General features: G+C 47.9%; 1 protein-coding gene across 6 annotated transcripts in view; it reads left to right on the top strand.

The window, feature by feature from the left end:
* Positions 1-14956, top strand: part of SLC39A11 (solute carrier family 39 member 11) — a 465863-nt gene that overhangs the window by 57762 nt on the left and 393145 nt on the right. For all 6 annotated transcript variants that reach the window (XM_001167322.6, XM_009433182.4, XM_511652.6 and 3 more), the window contains exon 4: positions 4555-4713. In XM_001167322.6, the coding sequence (XP_001167322.1) occupies positions 4555-4713 (159 nt within the window). The remainder of the gene's footprint in view (positions 1-4554; positions 4714-14956) is intronic.

Below are 14956 nucleotides of genomic sequence, written 5' to 3'. Positions count from 1 at the left end.
GGGGACAGGTAGGCCTATGTCAGAATTCTTGGTACTTTCCACTCAATTTTGCTATCAATCTAAAAGTGCTCTAAAAAATAAAGTTTAAGAAAAGTAACACGTGCCTGTATTAATTTTCTATTGCTGTTGTAACAAACTACCATGAATGTAGTGGCTTAAAACAGTGCAAATTTATTATCTTACAGTACTGGAGGTCTGAAGTCCACAGTGATTTTAACTGGGACAAAGTCAAGGTGGCAGCAGGGCTGGGTTCCTCTTGGAGGATTTGGAGGAGAAGCTGCTTCCCTGCCTTCTCAGCATCTTGGGGCCACCTCCCTTCCCTAGCAGATGGCCTTTTCTTCATCCTCAAGCCAGCAGCATGGCATCTTTCAATCTCTTTCTGACTATAGCCTCTGCTTTTGTTATCATATTTTCTCTCTGATTCTGACCTTTTTTTTGAGATGGAGTGTTGCTCTGTCACCCAGGCTGGAGTGCAGTGGTGCGATCTTGGCTCGCTGCAACCTCCGCCTCCCGGGTTCAAGTGATTCTCTGGTCTCAGCCTCCTGAGTAGCTGGGATTACAGGTGCCTGCCACGATGCCCGGCTAATTTTTGTATTTTTAGTAGAGACACGATTTCACCATGTTGGTCAGGCTGGTCTCAAACTCCTGATCTCATGACTCTGACCCTTCTCACTCCTTCGTAAGGACCCTGTGGTTACATTGGTCCCACTCAAATAAGCCAGGATCGTCTCCCCATCTTCAGGTCCTTAATTTAATCCCACGTGCAGAGTCCTTTTTACTTGTAAGGTGAAATATTCACAGGTTTTAGGCATTAGGATACATTGTCTTTTCTACCCCACTCGCCCTTTAAATAACTTTTTGGCCGGGTGCGGTGGCTCACACCTGTAATCCCAGCACTTTGGGAGGCTGAGGTGGGCAATCACTTGAGGCCAGGAGTTCAAGGCCAGCCTAGCCAACATGGTGAAACCCTGTCTGTACTAAAAATACAAAAATTCGCTGGGTGTGGTGGCTCATGCCTGTAATCCCAGCTCCTTGGGAAGCTGAGGCACAAGAATCTCTTGTACCTGGGAGGCGGAGATGGAGGTTGCAGGTCACGCTGCTGTACTCCAGCCTGGGTGACAGAACGAGACTCTGTCTCGAAACAAAAACAAAAACAAAAACCAAAAAGAATTTTGCTTTGGGTGCTTTTTTCATTTTAGACAGGCATCCCTATTCAATTTCCCGATTGTTCTTTGGTGGTTTTCCAGTTTGTGTGTGAGGCAGGGAGGCTGACAAGGAAAAGAAATGAAGGAAATCCAGCTGGATCCTAAATTTGACTGGAAAGATAAAGGGCAGTGATTCTCAAGAAGGGGGCTTACCTGAATCAGCTGGGATGCGTTTGCATTGCAAGCATCCCAAATTCCAACACACCCTCCCTTGAGAGACACTTCTCTTCTGCTCCTGCTCCTTGAATAGCTTGTGGATTGTGTGCTTCTCATGTGTAAGGGCAGAAAAAATGTTGGTACTCAGCGATGCAGAGGGATGGAAGGAAATGTGGACAGAAGAGTTTGGACCTGGGGTTGAAAAGGAGATGAGAGCAGAGATTGGGGAGGTCTCTCAAGTGATGCTGACAGCGATGTTTTGTTTTTTCATCAGAGTGCAGGGTGGGGAGGATTTAGAGGGTGAGATGAGTGGGCTTACCCGGGCCATGTGGTTTTAGAGTTGTTGAAGGTGGGACCGTATGGGAGAACCAGAGAAGCTGCTGCACAGGTCAGGTTTAAAAAGAAGAATTGGGCCGGTAGCAGTGGCTCACGCCTTTAATCCCAGCACTTTGGGAGGCCAAGGTAGGCAGATCACTTGAGGTCAGAAGTTCGAGACCAGCCTGGCCAACACGGCAAAACCCTGTCTCTACTAAAAATACAAAATTAGCCAGGTGTGGTGGCAAGTACCTGCAATCCCAGCTACTTGGGAGGCTAAGGCAGGAGAATTGCTTGAACCTGGGAGGCAGAGGTTGCAGTGAACCGAGTTTGCACCACTGCACTCCAGCCTGGGTGACAGAGACTCTGTTTCAAAAAATGCAAAGAAGAACGGGCACCTTTCCATCTCTGTGTCTTGTTGCAGGTCCTCTTCGATGGGGAGTTTACCATGCAGGGCAGCTACTGAGGGCTGTTGAATTCTAAAGCTAGTAAGACAAAGTCTGGAAAAGGGGTGGATTAGGCTGTAGCAGGGAGGGGGAGCCCTCACATTTCCTTTGATGGTCTTTATTGACAGCCCAGCTCATGGAGTTGAACTGATCAGCCTCAGCTCCCATCCTGTTTAGCAGAGGCATTTTCATTCTTAGAGTTTTGGAGGCTTTTGCAGGTTTCCATGGGTGGCACTAAGACTTTTGCTGGGAGAATTTGGCCCAGAGCAAGTGACTGTGCATGATTGACAGCTGGAAGAAGGGAATTTATGGATTTATGCTTGGATTTGTTCTTTATTGTTGCTGTTGTAATACCTGCTTCTGTCACTCTGAGTGTTATTTTGAAGATGGGTGATGCAGATGATTTTTTAAGGCAAGGCATAATTAAGTAATTTTTAGAAACCCATTCAACATTTTCTGTGTCGGCGATGACTGCCGTATAGTTACGATGGGTGGTGGGTGTACTCTAGCCAAAAGATGTCATAGCATCTGTAAGAGTAAACAGCCATGGATGAGTGTTTCGTTTGGTCAGTGCTGGAGAGCTTCTTATTTTTAAGAGGCAGAGTCTCGCTATGTTGCCCAGGCTGGCCTTGAACTCCCGGGCTCAAGGCTCCCCAGTAGCTAGGACTACAGTCATGCACCACTGCGCCAGCTCATCTCCAGCGACTATAGTCATGCACCACTGTGCCAGCTCATCTGCTGGAGAACCTTTTATTGAATTGACTTTGCTGAGATTTGAGACTAGCCTAATTTTTTTTCTTCTCCTTCATGTTTCTACCGTCATTGAGTTGGTTATGGTCCTGCTTGGTCATTTCCCTGGATCTGCTACTTACTGCCTATGGCAGAGGTCCCCAGTCCCCGGGCCATGGACCAGTGCTGATCCATGGCCTGTTAGGAACCAGGCCGCACAGCAGGTGAGCAGCGGACAAGTGAGTGAGGATTACCGCGGGAGCTCCGCCTCCTGTCAGACCAGTGGCGACATTAGATTCTCATAGGAACGTGAACCCTGTTGTGAACTGTACATGCCACGGATCTAGGTTGCAAGCTCCTTATGAGACTCTAATGCCCGATGATCTGAGGTGGAACAGTTTCATCCCAAAACCACTGCCTGGTCCGTGGAAAAATGGTCTTCCATGAAACTGGCCCCTGGTGCCCAAAGGATTGGGGACCTCTGGCCTGTAGGACCGTGAGCAAATTACCTTATTATTTCAAGATCCAATTTCTTTATCTACGAACCGCAATAGAAAACATCATCTGCCTCTGGGGTGGTTGTGATGAAAAGATAAGATATCAAATGTAAATCTTGGCCCTTGGAAATACCAAGTGATCAATAAATATTAGTTCCCTTCGTCCTTTTTAGAGATAATTGATGAGACCAATATGACGTTGACTTGCTGGTTATCTTCAGATATTTCAGAGGCTGTCACATATCACACAGGAGGGACACAGTTTTTGGTGTTCTAGGGAGCAAAACCACAGCTAAAAGGTAAAAGTGGAAAGGAGACAGATTTCAGCTCAACATAAGAAAGAACTTTGTAATAATCAGACCTGTGTTACAATACAGTGCAACTCGTGAAGTAGTGAGCAATTTGTCTTGGAAGAATTTAATTAAAATAGGATTTTTTGGGCTGGGCATGGTGGCTCCCACCTTTAATCCCAGCACTTTGGGAGGCCGAGGTGGGTGGGTCACCTGAGATCAAGAGTTCGAGACCAGGCTGGCCAATATGGCAAAACCCCACCTCTAAAAAATACAGAAAAATTAGCTGGCCGTGGTGGCACACACCTGTAATCCCAGCTACTCAGGAGGCTGTGGCAGGAAAATCACTTGAACCCGGGAGGCGGAGGTTGCAGTGAGCCAAGATTGTGCCACTGCACAATCTCAGAAAAAAAAAAAAAAAAAGAATAGGAATTCGCAACAGCATTCTCATTGACATTTGGGGCCAGATAATTCTTTGTTGTCAGGGGTGTGCTGTGCATTGTAGGATGTTTACCAGCATGCTTGGCCTCACTCATTAGATGCCAGTAGCAACCTCCCCCTACCCTCCTCCCAGTGTGACAGCTAAAAATGTCTCTAGTCATTGCCAAATGTCCTGTGGAGGGCAAAACCATTGCTGGTTGAGAACCACTGAATTATAGGCTAGATGATGGCGAACTGGACTGCATCCTCCCAAGGTCAACTCTATCCTACCCAAAATTGAGTTCTTGCAATAGTAAGCTCTGGGAATTCTGGGGATGGCTTTTTGGTTTCTGATAGTACCTCCCAACCTGGGACGAAAGACTGAACTCATGTGAAATTGTAGGGGTCAGTCTGGGCCACAGAGAGCAACTGAGCTCCTGCCTGGAAAGCCTTCTGCAGTTGCTTTAACGTTTATCTCTCGTTGTGGTTTTTGTAGGTCATGTTGGCAGCTTCCTATTGGTCTCTTCTGGCCCCAGCAGTTGAGATGGCCACGTCCTCTGGGGGCTTCGGTGCCTTTGCCTTCTTCCCTGTGGCTGTTGGCTTCACCCTTGGAGCGGCTTTTGTCTACTTGGCTGACCTCCTGATGCCTCACTTGGTGAGTACCACTCTACTTTTAGCTGTCGTATCGGGATACAACCAGCTCTGTGCAATGAATTTATTTCTGATCAAACCTGACATACCTGTTAATGTCTCTGTTAAGTAGCCAGTGGTATTTAAACAGAGAACAAGGCATTAGAGGAACTGATCGGTGATTTCTTTCTTAAAGTAATGTCTTGGTAATTACCCCCTTATTTACATTTTAGTAAGTTCAGATTTTGAATGTCACATTTCATTAAAAATATAGAGTACAGCTGATGTGCTGGGTGGCACTGTATATATATGAGAGGACCTAGAACCGGGTGCTGGGTAGGACCTAGAACCATCACTATGGTGCTGGGTTTTATTGAGAGTATGACATCATCAGGGAGATGATACCCCCGCCCCACCCCGCCAACCTGTAGCATTAGGCCTTCAACCATGGATCACATTATGAGGGCTGACAGGAGGGTGAGGCAGGGCTCTGTGCAGCAGGGGTCTGGGCTGGAGCTCACACCTGCCGTTTACTGATTGTATATCCCTGAGTTCTAGTTTTCCATCCTTTAATTTGAGGATAACTCCCCCGAAGGACTGTACAGTAAAATTTTAAAAATGTAAAAATGCACTGGAATTGGGGATAAGCCAGAGATTTCAGGCTTTTTTACTGACATAGGGCAGGAGAGCTGGATTTGGGAATGAGCATGTATGTGCTTACAGAGAAGCACCGTGCAAACCGCAGCCTGGCATGTGGCTGTGATCACCGAGCCAAGAGAGCTGGGGCCAGGTCATGCGATGGGAACCGCAAGCCATTGGCTAAAGCCCTGTCATCTGCATGCACCACTGTCAGTAGAGGAAAGGGGTCCAAGATCATAACAGCATGAGACAGCCTTACCAGACACTGGGCCCGACAAGTTCTAGAGATGGCAGAAGCACCCCTGAACTGGTGCCAGAGTTCCCTGCTGCCCTAGAAAGGGAAGTGGTGCAGGGAGAACTCTCTGGAGAGAAACGGGTCAAAGTCCATTTCTCCTGCTGGATCACGGTGAGACAGGATTAAGTCAGACTCACTGGAGTCAGTGGTCCTGTACCCCGGGAGGTAGGTAGGTTGAAGTTCTCTTCCCTGCCTTCCTGCTTTCTTTTTTCCTTAACTTCCCAAGTGGAGAAAGAGAAGGAACGATGGGTGATTCTGTAACTATAACGATTCCCAGGAACTATGCCTCTGGGTCCCGGGCTAATGTAAAACGGATTCCTTGTGTTACAGAAGAACTGTGCTTTGGATCAGACAGCTGAATGTGATGTTGGACGGCTGTGATACGGTCTTAAAGCAGAGGTCCCCAACCCCCCAGACCAAGGACCGCTACTGGTCAATGGCTTGTTAGGAGCTGGGCCACATAGCAGGAGGTGAGCAGCCAGCTGCCAAGTGAGCTTTATCTTCTGAGCTCCGCCTCCTGTCAGATCAGCCGTGGCATTAGATTCTCAATGGAGCACAAACCCTGCTGCGAGCTGCGCATGTGAGGGATCCAGGCTGTGTGCTCCTTAAGAGAATCTAACTAATGCCTGATGATCTGAGGTGGAACAGTTTCATCCCAAACCCCCTACCCCGGCCCCTGTCCATGGAAAAACTGTCTTCCACAAAACCAGTCCTTGGTGCCAAAAAGGTTGGGGACCACTCTCTTAAAGACCATGTGTCATTTTTTGTTGTTAAAAGATTGAGTGACGTGGCTGGGCACAGTGGTTCATGCCTGTAATTCCAACACTTTGGGAGTCTGAGGCGGGCAGATCACTTGAGGCCAGGAGTTAGAGACCAGCCTGGGTAACATGGAGAAACCCCATCTCTACTAAAAATACAAAAATTAGCTGGGTGTGGTGGTGCGCACCTGTAATCCCAGCTACTCAGGAGGCTGAGGCATGAGAATCGCTTGAACCTGGGAGGTGGAGGTTGCAGTGAGCCGAGATGGTGCCACTGCACTCCTGCCTGGGTAACAGAGCAAGACCCTGTCTCAAAAAAAAAAAAAAAGATTGAGTGGCCGTGTCTGTCTCCGTCCCCTGGACATGTGGCTTCCTTGCTGCCGACTATGTGTGGTAGTGGCGTCCAGTGGCCCTCAATGCAGGCTGCCATATTCTGATCTCAAGGCCACCCTGGTTTTGTGTGAACTTGTTGTTGGAGTGTATTCTGCTTGCCCTGACAGGTGACCAGTGGCTTTAATCCCTGAGCAGCAGGCAGAGATCTGACTCAGTGGCTCTGCACGGCCCCTGCTGGATCCCATTCTGCTGTCCTCTCCTGCACCCAACTGGGCTTCCAAGATAGTCTCTTGGAAAGGACTCTGCAATCCTTGTGGGTCTTACTATGTTACTGGGAATTAGGGGTGGTGGGGTGGTATCAGATGTATTTGGTCAGCTGTCTGAATGTAGGGATTTTCTCTGGGCAGTGTAAACAGTCATTGGCTAATTTGCACTATGCAGCAGTGCAGCAGTAATTTTTTTTTTGTGAAGGAGTCTCACTCCGTCACCCAGGCTGGGGTGCAATGGCGTGATCTTGGCTCACCGCAACCTCCACCTCCTGGGTTCAAGTGATTCTCCTGCCTCAGCCTCCCAAGTAGCTGGGATTACAGGCGCCTGCTGCCATGCCTAGCTAATTTTTGTATTTTTAGTTGAGATGGGGTTTCACCATGTTGGCCAGGCTGGTCTTGAACTCCTGACGTCAAGTGATCCTCCCACCTTAGCCTCCCAAAGTGCTGGGATTACAGGCATGAGCCACCGTGCCCGGCTGCAGCAGTATTTTTTTTTTAAACCTTTTGGTTCATATTTGTTCTAATATATGCTTTGAATATGGAGGAGATCCCAGAGGGAAGCCCTGGATAGAATCAGTAATGGTTTGGGAGCAGCTGGTGAATGTCTGGGGAGGGGTTGCAGCAGCTCAGAAACAGACATCATCACCACAAATGCCCAGAACCTCACTACTTGGCAGAAAGATCAGCCTGACAGTAAACATCTGTTCTAGGAGATTTAAAAAGAAATGAATTCTTGCTGTCGATGTGAGAGGGGGAATTTGTCTTAGAAGGTCTCATACATGGATGAGAATTACTTATGATTGCTACAGTCAGTGAATACAAATGTTGTTGAAAGAGTTGTGCTTGGAAACAGTCTGTTGACCTTCACTCTGAGGCTGGCCAAAGGTTTCCTTTGGTTTCACTATTAATTTGCTCACCAGACCTGAAAAGGGCAGCAGCTTGGATCTATTGAAGATGCTCTGTGGGGTCGGAGTTAATGGGTTTTGATCTTGAGTCGTTGCGGTTGGCCAACATCGACTGAGCACCCACAGCGTTTATAGTCTAACAGGGGAGGAGCGGGGCTAGAATTTGTGTTCAGGATATTTGCCCTTCTTGGGATCTATGAACCAGTGGCTTTTGAGGCTGTGGGAAGTTTTGTGGGTAAATTCAGCCCCAGATCATTTCAGTTCCTGATTCATTCCCCTGATGATGGAGTCCCACAATTCAGCGGATGGCCCCAGGAGCAGAATGAAGGCAGAGGAAAAGCCTTTGGCTGCAGTTCCGACCAAGGGGCTCTCACCCTTTAGGACGGGCCCCAGGATGTAGTGGGCCTGTCTGCAGAAAACCTCAGGGTCTCCTTTCTATCCCCTGGGGACATGTCTGCTTGGAGTTTGTTGGGGTGAAAGGAAGTGGGTTAGTGTCTGTGTTATTTCACCTGGAGAAATAAGGAGATGCGGAAGTCTGGAAAAGGCAGCGATATGGCTTGAAGGATTCTGCAGCAGTGCCCTGATTTGACCCTTGCCCGTGACCATTCAGGCACAGGCCCCAATGCCTGGGAGCGTCAGAGCCACCCACCCTGGTTATATGTGTTCGGGACGTGAAGGGCATCACACTCTTGGGTTGGTGGGAAGGGAATGGTTAACACATGACTGTGTTCTTTAACTCCATTTCTGTTCCTTCAGCCTTTCAGATTTATTTGTCCCTCTGTTGGAGGCAAAGCAAAATATTGCTCATGGAAAGGGCATTACTCAGAAGAGCCTGTCAGGATGAAGCCGTTGTGGCTTTGTGAACTTCAGATGCATCAAGTTCCTCTCCATACTGGGTGTTTATTTTCAATTATTTATCTGGGAATAAAGTAGAGAAGCTCTGCGGTGACTGTTAATGGGAAATGAACTGACAGGGATTTACAGAGACTTTGCCAAATGGCGTCTTAATGAAAGGGGAGAAAAAAAGGGGGTGGACAAGGAAGGTGCAGCCTGCTGGGCCTGGGAGGAGGCCGATGAGGGGTCGGATGATGGGAAATGCTTTCGGGGCCAGCTGGAGCCCATGCTCCCCTTAGGATGCTTCTAGGCAGAAACAGACAGGACACTGAACAGCTGTTTGGAGACATTGACATGTTTCTGATTTTGCAGTTGTGCTTCTATGTGAAGTTAAGGGATAGCAGTATGTGGGAAACTGTCATCTTCAGTTTATTATTGTTATTATTTGAGACAGGGTCTTGCTCTGTTGCCCAGGCTGGAGTGCAGTGGCATGACTGCGGCTTACTGTAGCCTTGACCTCCCGGGATCAAGTGATCCTCCCACCTCAGCCTCCTGAATAGCTGGGACCACAGGCGTGTGCTACCCTGCCCGGCTAATTTTTAATTTTTTTTTGGTAGAGACAGGGGTCTCCCTATGTTGCCCAGGCTAGTCTTGAACTCCTGAGCTCAAGCAATCCTCCTACTTTGGCCTCCCCCTCTTAAGTGTTGGGATTATAGGTGTGAGCTACCACACCTGGCCCGCCTTCAGTTTAAAACAGTGATTTTTCTCCTGGTGGTTGATGGGTAGGGTGGGGAGGAGGGTAGTGTGTGTGTGTCCCCAAGGTCAATTCTTTATTTTTAGTCATGTTAGCATCACATCAATACCATACAAAAATCTCGTTATAAAACAGTTTTGTAAAAATTTTATGTGAAAACCCTTCTCCTACTTTTATCTTTTCCCCCAGACCAACCAGTCAAACATTGTTACCAGTTGAGTGGGTATCATTCTAGTGTTTCCCTTCTTTTCTTTTTTCTTCTCTTTTCTTTTCTTTCTTTTCTTTTCTTTTTTTTTTTTTTTTGGATGTAGTTTCGCCCTTGTTGCCCAGGCTGGAGTACAATGGTGCGATCCCGGCTCACTGCAACCTCTGCCTCCCAAGTTCAGGCGATTCTCCTGCCTCAGCCTCCCAAGTATCTGGGATTACAGGCATGCGCCACCATGCCTGGCTAATTTTGTACTTTTAGTAGAGATGGGGTTTCACCATGGCTGGTCTCGAACTCCTGACCTCAGGTAATCTACTCACCTCAGCTTCCCACAGTGCTGGTGTTACAAGTGTGAGCCACCACAGCCGGCTTTTCCCTTTCTCTTCTCTTCTCTTCTCTCTTCTCTTTCTCCTCTCCTCTCTTCTCTCTTTCCTCTGCTCTCTCTTTTCTCTTCTCTTCTCTCTTTTCTCTTCTCTTCTCTCTCTTCCAAGGTGGATCTTCCTCTGTGGCCCAGGCTGGAGTGCAGTTGCTCAATCTTGGCTCATTGCGACTTCCGCCTCCCGGGTTCAAGTTGTTCTCCCGCCTCAGCCTCTTGAGTAGCTGGGATTACAGGCACCTGCCACCGCACCTGGCTAATTTTTGTATTTTTAGTGGAGACGGAGTTTCAGCATGTTGGCCAGGCTGGTCTCAAACTCCTGACCTCAGGCAGGCGGATGCCTGCCTCAGCCTCCCAAAGTGCTGGAATTATAGGCGTGAGCCACCACGCCCAGCCCCTTTTCCTTTTTTAAAGAAAACCAATGATACTGTGTTTTTAAATTATTGAAATATAAATACTTTTCCAATTTGCTTGTATTGTTTGAGTACACTTTAAATAGACTTTATAGCAGTAGGAACCCTGACTCCATTTCGATCTTCTTTTCTTGTATATGTGCAAGCATACATTTTTACACAGTTGGAATCAGTCTGTGCATTCTCTTTGTGTTATTTTTAAATTTGAAATGATTTTTATTGATGATATTTTAATACCTACGTAACATTCTGTCATCCAGTTCATTTGCTCAGCCATCTCTCCGTGGTTGAGTAGTTAGACTGCTCTGTGCTTTTACATATGTTTGCATGTACATCTGGAGATGGAATTTTGTTTCATGTTTTCTGAAAAACAAATGGCAACATACTGTCTGTGTTGTTGCTGCTTACTTTTCGCAGCTTGGTTTGCATCTTGGCAGACTTTTTCCTGGGAGATGTGTGCTCCCCTCCCCCTCCTCTCCCTCTCTTGGTATTCAGTATCTTGAGGAGGCTGCCCAAGTAGGTAACAGGTGCCTGTGACCCTGAGGCTGTCTCCTCCACGTGGACTTGGCCAACAGTCCTGCCCAGACGGGCTCCAGGAGGGTGGGGGAGGCTGGCAAGCAGGGATCACCCTCTTCTCAGCTCCTGCCTTAATTTATCTGAGTCCTCAACCATGTTCAGTTTATTTTAGTTCTCATTGTGATGGCAAAGAAGATGCCTCTAGTGAAGCTTAAATGAACAGTGTGCGTGTGTACTTTGAATATGTACCCAGTTTTGGCCAGGCGCGGTAGCTCATGCCTATAATCTCAGCATTTTGGGAGGCCGAGGTGGGTGGATCAGTTGAGGTCAGGAGTTCAAGACCAGCCTGGCCAACATGGTGAAACCCTGTCTCTACCAAAAATACAAAAAAAAAAAAAATTAGCTGGGCATGGTGTTGCGTGTCTGTAATCCCAGGTACTCGGGAGGCTAAGGCAGCAGAATCCCTTGAACCTAAGAGGTGGAGGCTTCAATGAGCCGAGATCACGCTGCTGCACTCCAGCCTGGGCGGCATAGCAAGACTTTGCCTCAAAAAAAAATGTACACAACTTTTACTGGTATCAATATTTGGCTGGCTGGAGCTGCTATTGAGAGACCAACTATGACAACTGTCTTAGAAGTGACAGATGTTCCAAGACGCAGTTTTCCTCCCAGAGGCGTGTTTGCATGTATTTATTTCTCCTTCGTAGACTTCCTTCATCTTTAGCATTCTGATTCTAGTTCACGAAAGAATATCTTAGGGAATTAAAAAGGAGAAATGAAAAGAGTATCTCACAGAAAACAAAAAGGACAAACTTCAGCAGCAGCCACCTGAGAGTCTCTACAATAAGCCTGATATCGTCAAGTAAGCCCGACTCGTTTCGTGGGGACACTGAACAGTAGCCCTTTGCCCCATTTTTAGGATTGTGCTTTCTTATACTTTGTTGAGGCTCCAGATGGGCAATTCTGCTTCAAGCTATATGCTGCATCCTGGGGTTGAGCTATTGTTGAAATTTCTGCCTGGCTGTAGAGAGCCTCTGGGGCAATAGCAGATCCTTCCAGTGTGGGGACACAATTGTGCCATCTGAAGAGGCTGGCATGTTGGGTGGATTGGGCAGCCCCAGGCCAAAGAGGTGGCAGTTCTGCAGTCGGACCTTTTACTTCACTGTCTACACATCTGTATTATTTCGCTGGGGCTGCCATAGCAAAATACTACATACAGGGTTGGCTTAAACAATAGAAATTTATTTTCTCACAGCTCTGGAGGCTGGAAGTCCAAGGCTAAGGTGCCGGCAGGGTTGGTTTCTTTTGAGGCCTCTCCACTTGGCTTGCAGATGGCTGCCTTTCCTGTGTGTCCTCACACAGTCTTGCCTCTGTGCTCACATCCCTGGTGTTTCTTTACGTGCCCAGCTTTCCTCTTTCCATGAAGACACCAGCCACATTGGACCAAGGCCCACCCAAACAGCACCATTTTGGGACCGGGTGTGGTGGCTCACACCTGTAATCCCAACACTTTGGGAGGCCAAGGTGGGCGGATCACACAGTCAGGAGATCGAGACCAGCCTGGCTAACACAGTGAAACCCCATCTCTACTAAGAATACAAAAAATTAGCCGGGCGTGGTGGCACGCACCTGTAGTCCCAGCTACTTGGGAGGCTGAGGCAGGAGAATCACTTGAACCCAGGAGACAGAGGTGGTAGTGAGCCGAGATCGCACCACTGCACTCCAGCCTGGGCAACAGAGTGAGACACTGCCTCAAAAAAACAAAACAAAACAAACAAACAAACAACAACAAAAAAAAACCCAGCACCATTTTGATTGGACACCTTTTCAACTCTTGGGCTCAAGCAGTCCTCCTACCTTGGAATTCCACAGTGTTGGGATTACAGGCATTAACCATGGCACCTGGCCCATCTTCAGTTTAAAACATTGGTTTTCTACTGGCCCTATCTCTAAATACAGTCACATTATAAAGTATAGGGGGTTAGAGCATTGATACATGGATTTTGGGGGGCACAATTCAGCCTAGGGTAACATCTTTTTTTTTTAGGCACTGTGATTGAAAGATGGTAGAGTGGCAGGAGCTCAGCTGTTAGTTGGGCACTGGGCGTTCTGAACCAGAGGCCGCTTCCCTGACACTGGAACAGTGGGCTGGCTGGCTATGCCCTGAGGGGCGTGGCAGGCTAAGGAATACAAATACACAGTACTAATTAATACTTCAGTTTCTAAGGGAGGAAACCTGTGAGCTTGCAGTAATGGAAGCAGTGCCTGATAATTCTGGGCTTGGGGAGGGTTGAGAAAGCTTATTGTTCAGAAGGGTTCACTGGCAAAGGAAAACTGAGTTTTTTTTTTTCTTTGTGAAACAGGATATTTTAATTCACAGGGTGGGGTTGCTCTTGACACACTGAAGCCACAGGCCCTTCATAGTGTGAAGTTTGGAGAGAGCTGGCATTCAGGCTGTCCTGGGTACCAAATGTATTCCCAGGGGCAACTGGAAGCCATGGTTAGCGTTGTTTCTTCCGCCTTTGGAGGCATTCCACAGCCTCCCGTGACTTTTAGGAAGATGTTCAGATGTTGTTTTGGGTCCCGCTGGCATGCAGACAGGCTGAAAAGGGGATGGAGGCAATTTCCTAGTATGGTGGGCTGGCCGATTCTTTTTTTTTTTTTTTTTTTTTTTGAGATGGAGTTTTGCTCTTGTCTCCCAGGCTGGAGTGCAATGGCGGGATCTTGGCTCACTGCAGCCTTCGCCTCCCAGGTTCAAGCGATTCTCCTGCCTCAGCCTCCTGAGTAGCTGGTATTATAGGTGTGCACCACCATGCCCGGCTAGTTTTTATATTTTTAGTAGAGACCAGGTTTTGCCATGTTGGCCAGGCTGGTCTCGAACTCCTGACCTCAGGTCATTTGCCTGCCTTGGCCCCTCAAAGTGCTGGGATTACTGGCATGAGCCACTGCACTCAGCCTACTGGCTGATTCTTAGAGAAGACAGCAGTTTTGACCATTCTGTGGATGCCTGCAAGTGCGCATTTAGGTGATGGGAATGCATGCCGTGAACTCTCTCTTTCTTGCCATATGCTCTCTTGGTTTTCTAGAGCAGCTGGTGAATACTGTTCTATGCATTTGTATGCCCATGTGTGTTAGCTGTGTACACAGTCCTTGCTCATTGAGGCTGCAGGAAAAATATCTGTGGCTTTGCAGTCAGTGGCACAGAGCATTTCAAGCATGTCTGCTCTCTGGCTTTTGACCAGGGTTCAGAAACCCACCTCTGTTGTCGATATATATTCCCGGAGGACCCTGTGGGTCTGGCACGAACACGCGCGCACACACACACGCACACACACACTCACTGCGTGGGCTGGCTTGCTGAGGGGAACTCCTTAAGCACGGAATGGTTCTTGTTGTTGGTCTAAGAGTGGTGGGGATTCTTGAGTGCAGATACACTTGGTTGGAACCTTCTAGGACTTAGATTTCCTTCTCCGTGGGTAGAACACCTTTTCATTTGTTAGGCCATAAAGTTGTAACTGGATACCTGTCCTCTCTTGCTGTCTCTTGAGCTCAGCCACATGTTTATGAAAAATGCCCAGAAGCCACCGTGGAAGCATATTGAACCAGTCGATAGCCGAGGGTGGCAAAGATGATGATGAGTATGGAAGGGGAAAGAGGCTGGGAGCGGTGGCTCACGTTGGTAATCCCAGCACTTTGGGAGGCAGAGCTGGGCAGGAATTCATGACCAGCCTGGCCAACATGGTGAAACCCTGTCTGTACTAAAAATACAAAAGTTAGCCGGGCATGGTGGTGCCTGCTTGTAATCCCAGCTACTTGAGTAGGGCTGAGGCACAAGAATTGCTTGAACCCAGGAGGCAGAGGTTGTAGTGAGCCGAGATTGCACCACTACACTCCAGCCTGGGTGACAGAGCAAGACTATGTCTTAAAAAAAAAAAAAGAAAGAAAGAGTAAGGGAACTGAGTATGCATCTA

This window comes from Pan troglodytes, chromosome 19, assembly GCF_028858775.2.
Source record: "Pan troglodytes isolate AG18354 chromosome 19, NHGRI_mPanTro3-v2.0_pri, whole genome shotgun sequence".
NCBI lineage: Eukaryota > Metazoa > Chordata > Mammalia > Primates > Hominidae > Pan > Pan troglodytes.
The sequence above is the reverse complement of the archived record's forward strand: the minus strand, read 5'-3'. Positions and strand labels throughout refer to the sequence as shown.